General features: G+C 40.4%; 1 protein-coding gene across 1 annotated transcript; it reads left to right on the forward strand.

Moving 5' to 3' along the window:
* Positions 1-7,658: 7,658 nt before the first annotated feature.
* On the forward strand, positions 7,659-12,100 carry foxg1b (forkhead box G1b). The gene has a single exon (XM_031838367.1). It carries the CDS (start codon positions 7,801-7,803, stop codon positions 9,040-9,042), a length of 1,242 nt encoding a protein of 413 aa, XP_031694227.1. The 5' UTR covers positions 7,659-7,800; the 3' UTR covers positions 9,043-12,100.
* The last annotated feature ends 10,099 nt before the right edge of the window (positions 12,101-22,199 follow it).

A 22,199-nucleotide genomic window follows, 5' to 3' on the forward strand; every position in this document is an offset into this window, starting at 1 on the left:
TCTCTGATCTTTCTTTATGTTTGTAGGGTTCTGTGTTGCTATCTCTGTTCTGTTTTGATCGTTCTGTTTCTATCTCCGTGTTTTCCAGCAGAGCGGCTCTGGCTCTCCCTCCTCCCTCCCCTCAGCTGAACTCTATTTGAACTGTAACTTGAACCCTGGATGAACTTCGCTAAACTGACCCATTAATCCACTTTGGGTGTAAAGCAGGCTGAACGCTGGCGCATGAGGAACACCTCGAGTCGGTTCAGAGTAAACAGCAGCAGAAACACCGGCTAATCACAGAACATGTGCATGTCAGCCAACTGCACACAAATAGAGAGCAAATTGTATAAGAAGAAGAGGAATGGGCAGAGAGCTGCAGAATAACATCAGATGAATGAACAGCTAATACACACAAGAGCTCATTTAGAATCTGTATTTTATCCGTTTCTCAAGCAAAATAATGACACTTGAAATGTTATAAATAATTTTTTCTTAATTATCAGTCAATGAATATCAGGGATTCATTTCAGAAAACCACTTGTATTAATAATCAGTGCAATCCAGTAAAAGATGACTTTGCTGGAACACACACTAACAGGAACGTTTGAAATTCTAATTATCACTTTATATGTATAATATATGTATATCTGAATATTTACGGATTGAGTCAGCGATTGTATATATATAATTGATCTTTTTGTTAAAATGGACAATTTGTGTATATTTTGTGCAAAGCTGAATGAACAGCCAGGAGGCAAACAGAGGGTAAAGTGTGTGTATGTGTGTGTTTTAATCTTCCACCTGGTTAACTGGATGATGCGGTGTGAAATATGTGTCATGACACACAAACACAAAATGATGGTTTGGTAAATATCTGCAGCTGGACAATGAATCCCTGACTCACTGTCACATTGTATGGATTAAATATATAAGAGGCATCATTGGTGATAGATATTTTTAACAGCCAGGCTAATTGCTTCCAGGCTTTCTGCTAAGCTAGGCTAACCATATCTTGACTACAGCTGCATGTATCTCAACAAAAAACATGCCATAGTTTAAAATGAACAGTTAGCTATGTTTCCACAATGACCATGACCCTGGTAAGATTAACACGGCAGCAGGTTCCCTTTACACATCCAGGACTGACCACATGCTGCCACATGCTGCATATTGCAAATCATAGAATACACTGTCTTAAAATACTTACACATGCATGCACAAACAAACATTAAATGCACGTGCATAAACAAAAACAAACTCTTGCATGCACTCACAAACCTGGCACTGACAACCGCACACAAACACACTCACAATGTAGTTTTTCCAATGTAGGTCAGTGTGTGAGCATCCCAAACACATCAGAGAGAGAGAGAGAGAGAGAGAGAGAGAGAGAGAGAGAGAGAAGGGGGTGGAGAAGGAGGGAGGGAGAAGGAGGGAGGGAGGAGGCGGAGGAAAGTAAAACATCCCAGAATGAATCAACCGAATGTTTTGATTTGTAACGGACGCTTTGTTGTCTCTCTGCCTCGTGGCAACATGGGTGCTCTGAAGCTGTGCCAACCAGGCCTGCCTTCGTCGTCCTCCTCTCTGCCCTACTCTCCCCCGCCTCGTTCTCTCAATGACGAGTGTGCACGTGTTTCCTTGCACTGTAGCGTGTGTGTGTGTGTATGGTAAAGCCTTGCGGGGGTTGCATGTATTCATGTACTTGTACAAATATTCTGTGTGTAGATGTGTGTTGTTGTATGGGAGGAGCAATGTGTGTGTGTGTGTGTTGCGTGGTTCTACTCTAAAGCCTGGTGCTATTAATAGCTGTGAACTTCGGATGACCCCAAAGCTGCTGGCTAGTCAGCCTAATTTAGTTTGGCGTCTCGGTGTAACGGCTCAGGCTGTAATAATATCGCCAACATGGAGTACCAGGACCCATCTCCTCCCTGCACTGTACTCTCCAGAGGGAGTTACCGCGGTACAGTACGACCGCCTCGCTCTTAACATGCTTTGACAGGAAGTAAGTCCCCATCCACTGTCCTCCTTTCTCCACTGAGACTGCCTCCTCCTCCTCCTAAAACAGTTTAGTTTAAACTTTAAACCATTTCGAGCTGGATCATGTCATGCCCATAAGCGAATATGATACAGTTCGCCGATGATGCTGTCATATCTGTCACAGCTTGTTTAAAACTTTGGCGGATGACAGACCAGTATAGGTACCTGAAAAGGAAACAAAATCAGGTTGAGAGGTATTTTTCAAATAGAGAGCGTCCTGGAAATCCAGTAGGTGACGACAGCCGCGGCTTCGACCGCATAACTTTCAAAACTGCGATGACAGAGGTCAATGAAAGACCCGGCGCAGAGGTCGAAGATATGGCTGTCAAGTTGGGGCGGCAGCTCATGCTTGAAAAACAACGTTGCTGATGCTTCATACTGACTGACAGGCTGTCAGATCCCATCATAGTTTCCAACAAACTATTGATGTATTACTTGACATAAATTTCCTGGTTCACGAAACAGTGAACAGGCCTCTAAATCCCTCGAACAATACTCCAGATTTCTATGATTTCGTGATTACACACACCAGACGTATGATCAGAATAACGCTCTTCATAATGTTTTGCAGATAAATGTTTAACTAAAAGCAGAATCGAGATCTCATGAAATGGGATTAAAGTGAAACTCATCTATCAGCTGTAACACTTCATTCAAACTCAAGAACAAGCGGTAATGTATGCAAGCAATCAGCGCAAAGTCGCAGTATAATACCCTTCATACAATCTTGTCAAAAACAAAATTAAACTCACGAAGCTGTTTGCCCGCATAGCAGCGGCTGAGTTACTACAGTGTACTGGTAGCTCCATCAGCTGTTAGCCAAACACACCGCCCATTCCGTTGGCGCAAAGTAGCGGAGGGTCGGCGATTCCCTCAGCTGTGTTATCACTACCATCAGCAGGCAGTCAATGGAAACAGGCAATAAAAGGTGTTTTAAAAAACGTGTAAGTCACTGCAACCACAAGAGGTCCTTGACCATGCAGCCATAACTGGGCACCCAAAATATTATGCAGTTTGCTGGAGATTAGCCGTGGACAGACACAGAGGTGCACACTCACTCACTCATACAATAATGAATGCACATGGACACGCATGCGACCAATCGCATGATCTTCCTGGCGTAGATATTTATAACTATGTTTCTTTAAGCCAAATAAATGGACACATATCAGTCCCCCGGAGGTACGTTCTACTGAACATGATGTGCATGCAGTTTGCTGGACGATTTCATACGAGCTGACAAAACATAGCCAGGCTGCAAAAAATGAAAGAACCAGCTGGCCTCAGTTGGAACTGAATCTGTAATCCTGCCAGCGCTAACGCCTCGCCCTTCCCATTTAGCTCCACGTACACATGTAGCCCTCGATGTACATATGTATGTGCATGGGTGGTTGTGTCATCATTATTTTATATGGAGATGAATGATTTATTGGCATTACACTGCACACACACACATAATGAATGCCTTACTGGTTTTAAGACATTTACCACACAAATTTAAATTAGTAATCTGTAAAACTGAAATCTATGTCTTATGTGTGTTTTATTTCATTGGAAATATTGCAAACCTTGATGCAGCCATAAAGCTGTGAAGTTTATCATCTGATACTGGAGCTGCAAAATCATTGAAAGATCTACTTTCTGAACCCAGTATTCACTTGGTACAAACATGTGATCTGTGTCTGGATATCTTATCTGGATATATACTCTTTCTCTGTGCCATAGAGTTCCATTGTTGTCCAGAAACTATTAAAAGACATCAATGAGCCACTCCTTCGTTACCATAAACACACACACTGTAGTTTATTTTGACTCAATCTCACACACATAGTCCTGCTGCCACAAATACTTATAGAGCACCAAATGTAGATTAATCCGCCGTTGAAAATAGTCCCCAAGAAATGTACTATTTCCTCCTGTTTGTTTGATAAGAACTACAGTGACCAGCTGTTTTAGGAGATTACTAAGAACTTTTTTTTTTTTTACAATTAAACTATAAATTAAACTGTATTAGCGTTGTTCTGAGTAAAAGTCATGAGAAGTGTTGCGTCTCAAAAAGCATGTGTTCTGATTCAGCTATCATGACATTGTATTGAGGTATTATGTATAAAGAAAGCTGGGAGGTTGCGTCAGGTTTTCTGTCCCCCTTCTCAATGGAGCGCTCGTGACAGTGAACGAGGAGTCAGCCAAGTTCATATTTTGTGAGACCAGACTCATGACAATCTACCTCTTAAAAGCTGCTCATAAATACTTTTGCTGTTTTGGCAACAGTTGTGTAATCTGTGCAGCTGGTGGCGAGTTCGGCCAGCGGAAAAACTGACACGGACACTGAAAGCGTCTGACCGAGGAGATGAAGCAGGGAAACAGCACAGTGGAGAAGCAGAGTTCTGGAAAGTTCTTCTGTCACAACAGGATTGCAAGAACTTAAGAAACCATTTGATTTGTTAACCACCAGGAGACCTATCATTACAAGAGCGTGTTGTAGCTCAAAGCCGCAGAACGTTTTATCTGGAGCTCTCACACTTGTCCCAAAGATATAAAGGTTACCAACATGGATAACAAAGAAAAGGAGCAAATCATAACTGGCACAACTTGCAATGCAGCGTCATCGAGCCGTCGTTGACACATGTTCTGATGGATTACTTTTTAACGTCCATCATTTCCGAGTGCTGATAACATTTACTCAGTTTATCCAGATTATGTAAACCTCTTCATTTGGATGTTAAAACTGAAAGTGAGAGCGTCTGAAATGTCAACAATAATCCCTCACTGCTCAGGGAAAAATCTAAATGTACTGTTTTGAATCAATGTGTGTGTTTGTGTTAGCCTGTGTCTTCGTGCTTGTGAACGCAGCCCAAACAGAGCCTTTGTTGGCGGTTCAGATCCAGTTAAACAGAAACACCATCTGGTACCAAAACACAGCAAAGATTTTATACGGCAGATTGGAGGAGGAAGACCGGTGTGTGTGTGTGTGTGTGTGGGGGGGGGGGGGGGGGGGGTAATCTGGATTTCAGCTCTGTTGTCATACAAAATCTGCAGTGAGTGTAAACAAACGATCACAGAGCTCAGTGTGTGTGACTGAATGCAGCTTGCCAAATCTGTTATCTCAAAAATCCAAAATGAATATTTACATGTCGATTTAATGTGTTTGAATTTCAAATAATGAATTAACTGACTGATCACTTGGTCCTTTAAAGTTGTGTTGTTGTTTTACATGCTCAGCTGTGTCTTCTATTCTGCGTTACAGTTTGAAGCTATAATTTCTAGGATGAATAAATAGAGATCATTTGGACTTCTCTGTTTTATAGAATATTCAGAGCAGTGATAACTCTATAAACTGTATTTTAAAAGGTTGGGGGGGGGGGTGAATTTGAATGTTACTCACCGTTTACATTATATTAAGGCTTAAAGTTATGCATACTTGAAGGCGTGGCCGCTTTGAGTGACAGGCGGGTGCCGTACCAGGTCGCTAGCTTGCTAGCTAGGAGTTAGGATGTGTATTCACTGCCAAGATGGCGACGGATGGAGCCCCCATGGATGGATACAGCGTTCCATTTCATTCCTAATTACTCTCTGACGGCCCACCACTGCAGAGACGACATCTATAGTTTATACAATTTATGATCAAGACCTGTTTTTAAGGAGGGGTCTCTCTGTCAAAGACCTCTTATTAGGCTATTTAAGTTTGTGGCTTAGGCCATATGTCATATTTTCCATAATAAATGACACACATCAAACATGGAGCCACGTAGAGAAACTGTGCACAGTGTGCGAGGACAGAGGAGATTAACAGGGGCCCAACAGATCCATGTTGATGGATGCAAGTATGAAACATTATATTACTGTATAACAACAGAACTAAATGTGGAAATACATGAATTGTTAACACTTATTATACAATCAGTCTCTGAATTAGTACAAGCACAACAGCACTTGCAGCCGGCAGACACACACATACATACACACACACACACACACACACACGCACACCCATACACACACAAAAGTAAAGTCACCACTAACCGGTCATTTGCTGCTCTGTGTCCTGAAGATGGCACAAGAATCCAAATTTGCTCGACTTTTACAGGCTTTTTGAGTATTACTCTCTCTCCAAACACCTGCAATCACCTGCTGTTAGCTGGACGAGCTCGCTCCACAGTGGTAGTGCTCCATTTTGGGTCACTCAACGCGCTCGGGCAGAGCTGAAGCCTTTGTTACCTGTCGGGGTGAAATAATAGTGATTATAATGTGCATTGCAGTAGAAAAAGCGATAGAACTGATTCTCAATGAGCTGGCAACATGAAGCACGTGCTGCTGATGAGGGCCCTGCAGCCTCTACTTTTATTTCTATTTCTGAAATTTCAAGGATTAATATTGACCTCTGTACTTCCCGCAGACAGCAGCCTGAGTCATCTTTTTTTTATCTACCAAAAATAACACTACAGCAAGTTGTTTTGACAAAGTTGCAGGACTGCAGTTTATATAGGTTTTAAAAGAAAATGAAAGACTTTTTAAAACGTTAAATCACAAAGTCAACCAGAATATATATACATATAATTCTGGTGGGCATCGACGAATTACCAGTGTAATTTGTGTGATACTGTAAAACATTAAAATTCCAAATTTCCAGAAACAATATAGAGGACATACCTCGATATCTTCAATGGCAGCTATAGAACGTCTTGGGGGTTTGACTCAGTATTAACGGGATTTAAGGGACATTAAAGTGGGAAATCTGTTTTAAAGCGTTTAATAAACAATATGTATTATTATTAATATTATCATTATTATTATTGTATTTTATAACATTATTAGCAGTCTGATTAAACACACACCAGTCAGAAAATAAACAGGCTTTTATGATCTGCAGTACTGACTGCTACCAAAAGGAGGCACTCGGGTTACAGCGTCTGACCTGCCGCCTCTGGGCTCTGTGTGTGTGTGTGTGTGTGTGTGTGTGTGTTTCCAGAATGATTTTATCAGTAAACAATAGCGGCGCGCTCAGTGCTTCACCCTGCCTCCTCCTCTCCCCTTACCCCAAAACACACACATGAGCGCACACCGACCGTGCACGAGCTGTGTTTGCCGACATGAATTCAAACTATTACTGTCGTTGAGAAAACAAAGCCGAGGAGGCTGACTGCCCTCGCCGTCTGTGCGCTTTTACGCACATGCACATGCGCGCACACGCAGACGTGCGCTTTTACGCACAAGCTCTGAAGGGGATTTTACGCACACATGCACAGAGAGGAGGGTGCATGACGATCGGTACAATTACATGAACAAATTTAGGGGGAGGTGCACACGCGTAAATACCGAAAGAGACAGATTAAAGAGAGCAGATACAAATGACAGGTTAGTGTCATTAGTCGACATTAAAGGTCGACAGAGTCTCACTTTGGAGACGGAAGGACGGAGAGGAAGAAGCAGAAAAGAGGATTTGTTGACAAAATCAGCAAGTTGGAGAAGCTCCTCCTCTCCGTGATGTAGCCGCGAGTCGGAACCTCCTTAATTACTAATTTCTCTACATTCAAGCCACGCTCTCTCTCTCTCTCTCTCTCTCTCTCTCTCTCTCTCTCTCTCTCTCTGTCTGTCTGTCTGTCTCTATTCTCTCTCTCCACTCCTCCATCCATGCATCTCTTATCCTGACCCTCCTTTATCTCTCCTCTCTGTCTCTCTTTCGTTTCCAGCCCGGATAACGGAGGTGGACGAGCTTGGAGTTGTTGTTATTTTTTTATTATTATTATTTATTCCTCGTTTTTGGGAGACCCGCCACCGGGCATGGAGGATGTAAAAGACCCACCGACCGTCCACCGGTCCTCCTCCTTCAGTATTAAGAGCCTCCTGCTTCCCTCTAAGTGCGACAGACCGGACCACGTCGCTGCTGCCGCCGCTGCCGCTGTCGTTGGCATCCCCGGGACCTTCTCTCCTACCCCGGGCTCCGACTCTGAGAAGTCGCTGGACCCACCGGAGGTGGACTCCACCGCTGCGGCTTTGGACCCGGAGAAGCCAGCCAAGGAGGAGCAGGGGGAAGAGGAGGAGGAGGAGTGCGGAGGGGGAGGTGGCGGAGGGGACGGCGCCAAGGCCACACCAGAGCAGAATACTAACGGCAATAATAGCGGGAAAAACGGGAAATATGACAAGCCTCCATTCAGTTACAACGCCCTAATCATGATGGCCATCCGGCAGAGCCCCGAGAAGCGGCTCACGCTGAACGGCATCTATGAGTTCATCATGAAAAACTTCCCGTATTACCGGGAGCACAAGCAGGGCTGGCAGAACTCCATCCGGCACAACCTGAGCCTCAATAAGTGCTTCGTCAAGGTGCCCAGGCACTACGACGACCCGGGGAAGGGGAACTACTGGATGCTGGACCCGAGCAGCGATGATGTTTTCATCGGAGGGACAACCGGGAAGCTCCGCAGACGCTCCGCCACCTCCCGGGGCAAGCTGGCGATGAAGCGCGGGCTGCGCTTCGCTCCTCTCGGCTTGGGGATTAACGAGCGGGCGAACAACCCGCTCTACTGGCAGATATCTCCCTTTCTCTCCCTGCACCATCACCATCACCACCACCCGCACTACAACGGATCCTCACCCGGGTTTTTGAACCAGGCTGCCGGCTACGGTTCGCTGCTGACTGGAGTGGAGCAGCTGAGCAACGGGGACCTGGGGCGCTCCATTCTGGGCGGGTCGGCCGCCGGGGCGCTGGGCTTGACGAACAGTTACGGGATGAGCACGTCGCCGGTCGGGCTTCTCTCCGGACAGTCTGCCGGGTATTTTGTCTCAGGGACCCAGCATGCAGCGGCCCCGGGGCCTCCGGGAGGAGGACCGCCTCCTCATCCGTCGCATCTCCAGCAGAGCGCATCGGGTTTTGGCGGCTTGGCGACCAGCAGCTCCTCGCAGTCCCTGCTTTCGGACTCCCTCAGAAATAGCTCCCTAACGGCCTTCTCCCCGGGCATGTCCGCGGGGTTCCCCGGGATGCTGTCCCATCAAAAGAGGGTGACTTCTAACTTCCTAAACTGAACTCCCCCTCCTCCCGCATCACCATCACTTCTCAGTGGATGGCACTGGGTCGAGGACGCACAAAAGACGTCATGTTAAGGGCAAATAATAAGTGGTAAATATCAATTATTGAACGCAAAAAATATATATGAAGTGAACCTTTTTTGGCCATATTCCGCCCCGAAGAGCAACGGCTTTATTTTTAAGGATTTCTTTTCGCAATTGTTTGAAAAAGGGACAAACTTTTGTTACCCGCGGGTTGTACAACTGTAAACTAGACTTGCCAAAGGTAACGCTTTAAGTATATTTCCAGCTATTTATATATTGTACAAAGATTTTCAGTACTTTCTTTGAGTCTTTTATTTATGTTTTGTATTTATTGTACAATGTATTTAAATTCTATTTGTCAGTGTATAAGAAAAGGGGGAGGGAGGGAGCGAAAGGAGACATACAGGGTTAATAATTATTTATAAATTTTGAGACAATCAATGAGAAGAAAAACACAATCAAAACTTTTTCGGGTGGAAAAACTTTTGAATAAGTAGATAATGAATAGATATAGCCTTAAAATCAGCAGAAACAATCAGGGGTTTTGAGAGGAAACATAAGCCTACAAATCATATCTCTACTCAGGTTTGACCCCAGACAGGCCTAATAATGATAACCATAATCACATGAATATTAAAAAAACTGCTCTCTGTGAAGAGTTTCCTTCCAAAATAATGATATCCAAAAATAAAACAAACTTTCTCCAATATGACAGAACTATAGTTAAGCTAACATCCTTACTGCTGCCTTTCAGTGCTAGAAATGTATTTACTTTGACTTGAACCACCGCTTTAAGTAAATCAATATATACATGGATATAATTGTTTTTGGAATAAAGCTCTTCATATGGAAAATTATGCAAATCAACGGAGCTGTAACACAAGTTTTTGTATGTTTTCTGTTTATCATCAAATCCTAGATTGTCCTCTTCACTTCAGATGGTTTTTGGTTTGATTAGGCCTGTGTGTGTGTGTGTGAGTGTGTGTGTGTACAGGTCAGTACGAGCGTAAAACATACTGCGCATGTGCACCCAGGGCCGCCGTACAAACTATTTCATTAATAAAAAAACAACAACACTTTAGCTCCATTCCATTTTGAACCACCCGCTGACCTGCTCCTATTTCCGGGGAAAATTTTAAAGTGACCGGTGGACGCTTCTGCAGTTTTTTCTGCAGTTTTCTGGGTGGAAAAAAACACACTCCTAACACACACACACACACACACACACACACACACACACACACACATGCACACACGCAGCTAGTGTCAGGCAAAAAGCTTGTATCTCCAAAATACCATCTTTAAAAAAAAAAAAAAAAAGTGTTGCTGGAAACTAATAAGAAAAACAATTTTAATGAGCATGATGATTCATTGTTGACCTTGGAAATAGCTTAAGAAAATAATCTCCACTTCACCAGAGCTTTCAACACATCTCATGGCCTTCCTCATGGCTCAGTTGTCATCGGGACAGTTTTAGTTTAATTTAATTTGAATGGAAATGGATGAAAGTGCATTTTTGGGGAATTATTTTGAGGGTTTTATGAAAAAAAGAGTCTCTGAACTTCACCACACTGGGAGATACGAGGTTCTCAGCCGCAATGATGGGCGGATATTATGCAACAAACAAGCTTCAATGGCATCCTAAAAACGTGCATCAGCTGACCTCAGCAGGGAGGGAAGGGCCGCAATTGGCAGTCTGATACCGCTACTCATGTTTCATGTGCCGACATTAGTGATACTGAGGTTTTAGTGAAAAGTCAACAAGGTGTTGTAGATTAAAAACTGAAAACAATTTTTATTTTCCTACACATTTTTGTTTCATTCATTATTTAAACTTATTTTTTGTAATATTATTCCAACATGTTGCAGGATTCATAAAGAGTCTGCTCTTGTTATTTGCAGCCCAGAAATTAACTTAAAAAATAAGATATGCATTTACTTTACTTTCATTTGGAAGTACTGGTTATGTGAATTTAATTTTCTCTTTTTTTGGGGGGCTCAAACTGATAATAATTATTTATTCCTCGATATATAATTCCTTTGCAATTAATATTTGGTGCAACTTAGTCAGTATTTAATTACATGAATCATGTTACACAAACTAGTAAAATAATAATAACTAAAATGATTTGAATTTGTACAGTTGTATTACGTTTTCCTAATCAGCATTATAGCCCACATTTGATCAAATAAATGAATAAAAATTATATCTCTTCCTGACTGTTTACAAGGAAAATTCAAAACAAAGTGCACAGCACCTCGTGACTGCATTATAAAAGATATCCTGATGTTCGTGCTATTTCTTTTATTATAAGCACAGAGAATGAGCAGCGTTTGATATCAAAGTATTGATCACTGTGGTATTGATCGGTCCGTCCTCAGATCTCAGGTCAGTGCTGTCTGAGCTCTGAAACATCATCAGGCTCAAATAAATGTTGCCTTTAAAAAAAAAAGAAGCTCCAGTAGAGAAAATGAGGCTGCAGATCAGGTTGATTTATAAAACGGCTGTTTATGGCTAATGTGATGCCTGTTTATCAATAAAATGTCAATGATATAAAAACTTAAAATTGCAGAAATTAGTAAAAGTGACATTATTATGTGAATTATTACATTTAAAAGGAAATACAGATATTTAAAAAAAATAATTCTGGTTTAAATTAGGCTAAAATCACTGCTGTTGATAATATTAAACTGCACTGTTGAATATATTGATTATTATTTAAATCACCATCAGTTTGGGGCCTTTTATTGCAAAAATAGATATACTCTTTTGACCGTAAACAACCCGCATGTTGGATTTAATTTTAATTGATTTGAATTTGAGTTTTTGAAAATGAACCCCTGTGTAATGTTTCTGTTGATATATCTTAAACAGCTGAGCAGACAGCAAACCAGAAGCTGCTTTCTCCCCATGTTTCAATTATTATGTTTTACAGAGCAAGACAGAAACAACTTATGTAACCTCTGACCAAAATAAAAGCCTCCTGAAGCCCAAACAAAGGCTGACCTTGACACACATACACACACACACACACACACACACACACACACACACACACACACACATATTAACATGTTGGTAAACACACACAAAAACAAGATTATTATTGGCAAAATAAGAAGTACAAAAAGTATCCTATATAAATATTGAATTATAGTATTAAAAGATTGCAGAAGAAGAAACAGTGTTAATTGGCAGCAGCATGAAAACTGATCCAGGTTGTTTTTTTTAATTGGCACCATGTCACTGTTGTCCATTTTGGTTTAAAAAAAATAACAATGTTTACGTTTTTTCCATTTTTTTTGTTGTTGCACTTTTGTTGTTAGCATTCACTTGTATGAAGTCTGTACTGTCTGTTTTCGTTGCTGTCCGTCTGTTTGTTTGCTTTTCAGAGAAACTAAACTTGATTAAAAAGGATGAAATAACCCGAAGCAGAGTTTCTGCCTGATGATGTGCAGAGGAACATACAACATCACGCTCTTGAAAAATGTTATTTAAAATCCTGATATTTACTTTCTCTTCTTTTAAATAAGAGCGTCTCACTTTTACAGACGGAGGAAGCAGAACACATTTCTCCTCAGGGTGCTCTTTCAAGACTTTTTATTTTTCTTTAATTACAGAACTGACTGTTTTGGCAGTGTTAAACGTTTGAGTGTTTTGTTTATTGTTTGTTTGAGTTTTTTTGGCAGTTGCTTGAATGACCTGTTCATTCAATTTTATTTTATTGTTTTGGAATTACTTGCCATGTGACTTTATAACTTTTTGACTTTTTAAAAGGACTCTTAGTGCCGGTAAAACTATTTTAGCATTTCTTTTGGTGTGATTTACTTAAAGAACCCTTGAGTGGTGTTTGAACAGTATATAAGAGAGGTTTTTAGTTGCATCATGACATAATGGACCTTTTTTCAGACTTTTTTATTTTCATCAGGACACTAGATTTGATTTGATTTTTAGGATTACTTGCAGCACGCAGGATGATTTATATATATTTTCAGGGTTATTTGGGGTATTTGTTGAAAGGTTCACAAGTATCTTTGTTACTTTTTTGGTACCTGACTTTTTACTTCCATTTGTTTAGTTTACCTTAATACTTTTTTATGTTTTTGGGAGAAGGGCAACGACTATTCAGTATTGTGTTTTTCTAATACTAATATGTCAGTTTAGCAGTGTGAACTGTCACATTATTATATTTCATTATATTATTTATTCAGAGGCCTCATCATGCAGCAGTTTGACTATTAATCTTCAGAGTTTGCTTCAGTCTTGGTTATTGTGAGTTTGAGGTTAATTGCAGCATCGTTTTGTTTCTGTTTTCTGATTTCAGTTCTGCGAAGTCGACATTTCTTTGAGTGAGTCTGTTTTACACACAGTGAGAGAACATGATCCACGTGTGTTCCTCCACCAACATCCAGCCGTACTCACCTAAAAATGAAAACAGGCTAAAATGAAAACAGTATTTTCATTTTTTTTTCAGTTTGCTGATATTAGTTTGTAAATGTGTTATTCAATAGCACAGCACTATAGTTTGTAAATTAAATGTAACTAAAATTCAACAACAACATTATTTTATATTTATTGTTACAGCTATATGAAATATAATACTATCCCCTCAACTTGTGGTAGACTGTTTTCTTAAAGCTGTAGCGTAATATGACTATCATTAGTTCATTACACACTTCTTCACATGTGTGCAGCTTTCTGTAATAATCTGAAGTTATTATGAGGCTGTTTCAGTTCTCAGTGAGATAACATTTCATACATTAAGGCGTTGTAAAGGTCTTTGACCATAATTAGGCGTGAACTATTATAATACACATTTAAGCCCTTTCATGGTGCTAAATATAGTGGCGTTACAATAAAGACATTAATGTTATGGTCGATTCAATAGTTATTTGTAAGTCTGATTCATATTTTTAATCATCCTTAAAAACCTTACAGTTTAAAGACTGTATTTATACATTTAAAAAAAGAATGAATCATTACATTATAATGGAGAAGAAATAGAAAATAATTACTGGTCTTCTCAGACAATAATTTATGTTTCATGAAACGGCCCAAAAAGTTATAAAAAATAGAACATTATTATTAATAATAATGGAGATAAAAACAAGTTTTTGTGGAAATGATTAAAAACCGCAGAGAAACAAAGAATTCAAGAAGTGTTTAAATTATCCGCTTGTCTATCTCTCTGTCTCTGAGTCTCAGTCTATCTTGTCTCTGCTTGTCTGACTCTGCTTGTCCATTTGTCTGTCTCTCAGTTTCTGTCAGCGTGTGTTTGTTACAGCTTCTATCTCTGTCTGCTGCTGTCTCGTTTGTCTTTGTCCATTTCTGTCTGTGTTCTCTCTGTCTCTGATTCTGTCTGTGCTTGTCCATCTGTCTCTCAGTCTGTGTCTGTCACAGTCTCTGTCAGTCTATCTCTGTCTGTGCTCTTATATCTGTTTCAGTCTGTGTCTCTGCTTGTCTACCTGTCTGTCTCTCTGTCTCAGTCTGTGTCTCTGCTTGTCTTCCTGTCTGTCTCTCTGTCTCAGTCTAGATCTGTCTCAGTGTCTCAGTCTGTGTCTCTGTTTGTCTACCTGTCTGTCTCAGTCTGGATCTGTCTCAGTGTCTCAGTCTGTGTCTCTGCTTGTCTACCTGTCTGTCTCTCTGTCTCAGTCTGTGTCTCTGTTTGTCTACCTGTCTGTCTCAGTCTGAATCTGTCTCAGTGTCTCAGTCTGTGTCTCTGTTTGTCTACCTGTCTGTCTCAGTCTAGATCTGTCTCAGTGTCTCAGTCTGTGTCTCTGTTTGTCTACCTGTCTGTCTCAGTCTAGATCTGTCTCAGTGTCTCAGTCTGTGTCTGAGTCTGTGTCTCACTCAGTCTGCGTCTGCAGCTTTAAGAGGAGTCGCTCTGGGAGAATTTAGGTCAGCGAAGCCATTCAGTCCACTAGCTTGCTTTGGCAGTTGGGATGGCCCAGAAGGGCGGGGCTAAGAGGAGGGGGAGGGGGCGTAGTGACATAATTGTGTGCCTGCGTGATGTCACACCCACCAGAATGGAACCAAACCAGTAAAACTCAAACTTGGAGTTCACGCTTACAAAAAAATGCTCATGATTGGTCCGTCTGGTGCCGACATTCAGAACATCATAATGTTGCTTTATGGCATCACGATGGTGTTTTTATGGCGCCGTTATAATGCTTTAAGGTACTTCATGCTATCTTTGTGGGGCTTGATCCTCCATCTCTTCATCTGTAGAACCATATTAATAGTCAATAGGTAGAATTAACAAATCCTGTGGAAAATTTAATTGATAGCCTTCAACAGATACTTATTGAATGAAGAATAATTAAGAGCCCAAAGTAACATCCTCAAATGTTTTGTTTTGTCAGACCAACAGCCCAAAATATATTGACTTTACAATGATATAAAAATACTCATATGAGTACCTGGAACCGGAGGATTTTTGGCATTTTGTCTGGATAAAGGACTTTTCTGACGATGCCATGTCGATTCTGTCGCCTGATAATTTCAACGCTATTCCTGAAAACACTGAAAGGTACCGCTATGGTGAATATAAACAGTTTAAAAATATAGTTAGCCATTATTAGTTGTTGACCATTTGTTAATTTTTTTTTGTCTATTTTGCAGAAATTGAAGTTACAAAAACAGACGGATATTACACGTTGATGTCTGTGATGGGTAACACATTTTGATCAAACATGCTACACAGCCAACCACACAACAACATTACTTTGTGTGAAGGACACGCTACTTCCTGCGTTGACACAAATCATAAAAGTGCAGAATAATCAAAAATAAATGTTATTTCTACGGGCTGTGTAAAAACCACAGATACAATGCAACATATCACACATCACAAAAACACAGTGGTGGAAGAAGTACTTAGAGAAAAGTATGATAATACTCTCTATTCAAAATCTTACATAAGTAAAAGAATGAAAGTATTTGCATCAAAATAAGTTTAATATATGTATATATATATATATATATATATATATATATATGTTATTTGACATGATTTAATTTGTTTCCCAAAAAGTTGTTCCCCAAAGTACTTATGCATATTTATATACTGAGCCTGTGACAATGCATTACAACTTATTAGTTGATGATATTTTGTATTCATAATCTGAATCTGCAAAGTAACTGAAGCCGTTAAATACATGGAGGAAACATTTCCCTCCGAGATAGTGGACTAGAAGTAAAAAGTAGCATAAAATGGCGGTATACTCAAGCAAACTGAAAGTACCTCAAATTTGTAGTACAGTACTTGAGGCAATGGACTGAGTTATTGTGCCACTGAAACATATCAGAGAACTATAATTGTTTCTAAAAGCTGTAGAAAGCTGGACATGTGAATCAGCAGACTGGAGTCGTGTGGTGTGTTTCTTTTGACAGTGACGACATGTTGAGCCCTGCAGGACTGATAAGTGATGGTGATTGAGCGTTTGGACCGTCCCTGTCCCCTGCAGGAACCTAGTTTTACACTCTGTCAGCAGCCCGCGCACGCACACACACACACACACGCACACACACACACACACACACACACACACACACACACACACACACACAGCGCTCTCCTGTTAAACCCCTCCAGGACGGACCAGCTGAGGACTGGACAGGATGTAGATGTCACAAAGCTGATTGACTCTCACTGACTGCTGTGCTGAAGCTGAATTTTACTTCCATTTTACACAATAAATGTCTTAATGTTTAAATCCCAGACTGCACAAACACCTTGGCTGTTATGTTGACGACATAACGACATTAGATGGGAAGATTGACATCACCGTGTCTGTACGGTGAATATTAAATCATATAATTGGCAGCTTCTTAGCTTAGCTTAGCATGAAGACTGGAAACGAGGGGAAACAGCTAGCCTGGCTCTGTCCAAATGTAACTAAATCCAGCTACCAGCACCTCTGGAGCTAACCGATGAACACTTTGTGTCTAGTTTGTCCAGTTTAGACTCCAGGACGTCACTGCTCTCAGTCAAGAAGAAGCACGGCAAATCACTCCTCTGTCAAACCACGAAATGATCATTCATCCACGTCTTTGTATTTATTAAACATAACATGTTTATTACCGAGCTTCAGAGATGCTGGCAGGTGTAGTTTGTTATTTGTTAACAGATATTCATCAAATCAAATTGTGGCCAGAATGTGAGATTTTATGATTAATTGCATCTTTGCTGAGTCACAACTGAATATAATGATGGCTGCTGGATTAAGTCATTAAGACAGCAAATTTAACACATCTTCTTATGTATAATAACAAATATTTCCCTCAGCAAGCACACAGATCAGAGAGCTTCATTCTCCTTCTTTATATGCCTTAATATGGATTAGATGGCTCCATACATGATATCATGCATAGGCTACTGAGGCTAACAGCTAACAGCTAACAGGCCCAGGTAAAAGGTCAGCTTCCTCTCCAGTTGGTGATCCATGTAAAATACATGGAAATAAAGAAACAGTATTGTTGTTGTCGTACAGTATTATAAGTATGATGAGGAAAAAATGTCACATCAGACATTATTACAGTACTTATTACTGTACTGGTTATGTTTGGGGTTAAGTTTGAGGTACTTGCACTCAACTTGAGTATTTCTATTTTTACTCCACTTTATTTTGGAAGCCAATATTGTACTTCTTCCTCCACTACATTTATTTGATAAGAGTAAGAGTCCTTTGCAACTTCAAATTGTCTTCACTACAGAAACTCTTCATCAGAGAATCACAGTCTTGATATTATTATATGATGATTTGTGTATGCAGTGGTTTAGTTCAGTAGTGCTGAAAGTGTGTGATTAAGTGAACATGCTGCTGTAACCAGAGCCGAACTGACAGACAAACAGCCCTCATACAGATCATTACATCTGTAGAAAGGCATTTACAACCCCCATGGCTCTAATATACCAAAAGTACTGCTATATTCATACAGACTTTGACGGAGGTCATTTGGTTTCTTCTAAAGTTAAAGTTGGTTTTTAGTAGAAGGTTTTTACTACTCGAGTCTCACCTAAACTACCTTTTTGCACGGAAAAAAGATGAACTCCTGATTATTCCTTTCAGACAAGCATGAAACAACGTGATCCTATCTTAAAATGAGGGGGATTGTGGTCTTAAAATGAGGGGGATTGTGGTCAGGATTAAAGAAACCAACTGGAGACTTCACACCGCTTCCACCTTAGTTTCTGGCACACTGCAATCTAAATATGCGAGGCCATGAGAGATCCTTGTCTGTGGCTTTTCTTGTAATTTAAGCCTAAAATAAGTCTTCAAGAAGTAGTTATCTTCCAGCATATAGTATGACCAACCAGTTTCAAAGTGCACCTTTAACATTCATGCAAGATCTCAGAAGATGCTAAATATTTCTATATTAACACTTTTCATAAATACTTTACAACACAAAAAGCAGTTGGGAAAATAGTTTTAATATTCTCAAAAACAAAGAAGTGAAAGATGTAATTTGTGCATGTTTAATTTAGTAATTGTATTTTTATAGATATTTTGCAGCAGACGCAAAAAAAACCCCACTTCAAAACAAAGACATCTCAAACAACCAATAATAAGGAAGCTTGGGTTCAGAGGTCACGACATCCTGACATTGTTACGAATTCAACAGGAAGCTTAAAGGGAATTTAATGTTCAGCCAGAGTTGAAACAGTTAAAACAAACTTAAATCTTAAATCCCCTTCATTCAGTTTGTGAAACAATAACGTCTGCCTTATGGTCAAAGCTTTAATGCACTCTGGACTCTCCACAGGGCCCTTCAACTTCATTGTGTTCATTTGATTCATTCAATCAATCTAATAATGAACTGGTAGCCTGATCATTCAGTTATGTTTTCATTCTAATGATCAAACAGTTCAAATGTCAGTTTTTCACTCATCCAAATCACACAGTAAGGATCTGTGCTGTTAATTATGTTTAAAAAAATGTTGTTTTGGTGCCAAAAATGAGATGAAAACTAAATAAAATCAAACTTTTGAAAACAAAAAGTTTGACAAGATGTTGGCGAGTTGAGACCCATCGAGAGGCAATGAAATGCTCCCCTCACAGGTTTTGCATCGTCAGAGGAATAGTTCACACATACATTGTAAATTGTAGTTGCTCACCTTCCTACACAACTATTTTCACAAAATTATTGCTCAACAAAACATTTTTGGATTACCACACACACTTTGTTTGGCAATAGCTTAGCAGAATTAGTTGTGTATGGATTTCCATAAGTGGATACAAGACACTTGGATAATGCTGCTGAGGAATTTTCAGAACCTTTTCGGACGATTTATAATGTTTTTTGCTGTCGTACGTTCAGACTCAGAAGAAATCAGTTTGCACTGATATGCTTTCCTTTATTCGTGAATGTGATAGAGAATTTACTGTATACTATTTATGTTTCCAAATGCAAAAACAAAACATTGTTCAGAAACGTTGAGATTCAAGATATGCGTGGTTTGCTGAAACATACAATTCCAACGTTTTGGTCTGGCGACTGGGTTAGTTCAGTTCAGTTCAAAGATTTGTACTCGCTGACTGAGTAGTTCTTACTTCTTTTCTTAAACGAAGTGAACGCATCTCTGTTCAAATGGACTTCCGTATTTAGAACAGTAAGTGAATGCAGCGTACTGTGATTTACAGCTGAACTAACGATCTCAATCACCAGTGAGGAGCTCCACTGATGAAAGCTGATTCAGCCAGTCGCTGTGTTTCCATCACGTTTTGTGCACATTTTCAATTTGCGCATAAAAAAAGTGCAAACAGCGGAAAAATTTCCCCCTCCAAAAAATGCATGCTTGACTGAAGTGGAAAAGTTGGTCTATCGATAAAAAACAATGATGACATGCATGAAGCATAAAGAGCTAAAAACATCAGATATGAGCTGCACCAGCTGTTTATGTATATTATACTAATATTAAACATGTCATATTCTGCCATCTGTTGTTGTTTAAGAAATTACCCTATCATCTTTCTGTTACTTGCTTCGAAGACATTTTACATAATGTCTTCAAAAGGTTCATAAGTACAGCTGGGAATCAAACTTGCACCAGGCAGTTCAGCTCATTACACGTTAGAACTGTTATCTTTGTGCTTCCATCAGCACAAGTTGTGGCTGGTACCTACTGAACCACTCCATTCTTGGTCCCAACTCGGTCATAGTTACACGGGAGCTGAACCGATACTAGAAGTTGGAGTTCAAACACTGCAGATCACTGATTGGTTGGAGGAAATCGTCACTAGCGTAACACGGGACATCCTGCACAAACCCGCCATTTTTAAAAAGCCACGCTATAGCATCAAGTTTTAAATACCTCGACCCAGATTTATTTCGACAGTTTTGGTTACTGCTGAATGAGTATCCCGTTGAAGATGACGTCACGGCAGTTTCACCGCTACGACCATCAGTTGAGAATCTAAATTGACGGTGTAACATCTGCAGTGGAAACAGAATAGAAAAAAGGACCTGGTACCAAAGTAAGTCGAGTCAGGCAGAGTTGTACCATGTAGTGGAAACACGGCATAACTTCCAAATTAGAATACTGAAAATGAATTTACGGGATGCTTTTGAAAAGGCCTCTGAACTCAAAGTTAGGTCTCCATGGGACACTCTAACCATAGAACATTGTGATAACGTAATAATAACAATAGTTGTTGGTGCCGTTCTCTGTCCATTAAGCTCCTCAGAACAAAAACATCAGCGGAGTTCAGCCCCCACACATCAGAGCCTCAGACTGTACACACACCGTGTGTCCTCTCGCAATACTCGATTCTCTTTTGTCTGCCATCATGTCAGGTATTTCCGCCCATAATCTCTTTGATAGGGATGATTTCAGAGATCAAAACATGTGCCTGCAGACACGGTCTCTGATGCTTCCTCGACACTCGGACGTTCACGCCTCAGTGAGTCAGAAAGGCCTTCAGGACTGACGCACGCATCAAAAGCATGACATAGTCCCCTATAAGACCTGTGTTTGAGCACAACAACACTCAAATGAGTTATGTGTTTGTGTGTGAGCTATAGATAAACCTGAAGAGGACTGTGCTGTGGTTCTGAATGAATATCGTGCATTCACAACATTTTGTAAAATTAGTTTCGTGTTTTAAAATGTCCAAGAATGTTTATAGAAAGTAGATCCGACTGCATGTAATATCTTCATTAACTAGAAGAATGTGAGCTGTTCAGATTTAAGTGGACATCAATCATTGTTCTAGTATTTTTTATTGAATATAAAGTATTTGAGTATTGAGGATTAAACTGCACGGAGCAGGGACCAAACTAGCAACGCTATGTCTGAGCCGCTCTACTGCTTAACTACATCGTAGATGATCTTATGTTACTAATTTGACATTATGAGGAAATCATTGTCAATGAAAGTGTTACTAAGCTGCAAAATGTTCCGAAGTTATATCTGCAAAATAGGACTTTCAAGATTCTCTACACGATATCAAGAGCGTTATGAGTAATGTCTGAGCAGAGAACAGACTCTCCCTCTGTGTGTGTTGTAATCCGAGCTGTCCTGTGCTTTCTCTGGGCGGCAGCAGCTCAGTCCAAGTACCGAACGTGGACTGGTAGCTGGAGAGGTGCCAGTTCCCCTCTGAACTGCGCTCACACGGCGGTTAGCTGATAACCCCGTTGTTCCAGAGGGTAAAGACTGTTAGCTCTGTCAGCACTGTTGCCATTGTCTGCCGTTAGCACACTTAGCATTGTCATCTGATAGCCGTCGCTATGTTGAGAGCCGTTTGGAGGCAATCGATCTGCTCTGGATATTGAATTTAGCCCCTTTAACAAGAAAACGAAATACAGTTCATACAACATGTTGCTTCTGTTTTGTGGTAATAAAAACAGTAGGAAGTACTTCCACCCATTTCCTCTAAGTGACATTTCATCACGTTAGATACTGCTAATACAGGAGCTTTGTTCCTCACTCTCTTCAAACAAGCATCAAATTGTGTGAAAACGATGCAGAATAAACACCGTTCTGTTATTTTCCCACTTTGGAGGAATGTTTTCATCTGTTTTTTTGTGGTCAGGCACATAAAGTGGCCCCTCTGGGCACCTGTAGTTGTCAACACGTTTCTCATGGTGCGGTCTCTGCTTTCAGAATGGAAATATAGTATAAAAACAA

Source organism: Anarrhichthys ocellatus, unplaced genomic scaffold (genome assembly GCF_004355925.1).
Source record: "Anarrhichthys ocellatus isolate YVR2014 unplaced genomic scaffold, GSC_Weel_1.0 scaffold3, whole genome shotgun sequence".
Lineage (NCBI taxonomy): Eukaryota > Metazoa > Chordata > Actinopteri > Perciformes > Anarhichadidae > Anarrhichthys > Anarrhichthys ocellatus.

Coding starts and splice junctions, on each gene's coding strand:
- foxg1b (XM_031838367.1), top strand. CDS start 7,801: ATGGAGGATGTAAAAGACCCACCGACCGTCCACCGGTCCTCCTCCTTC.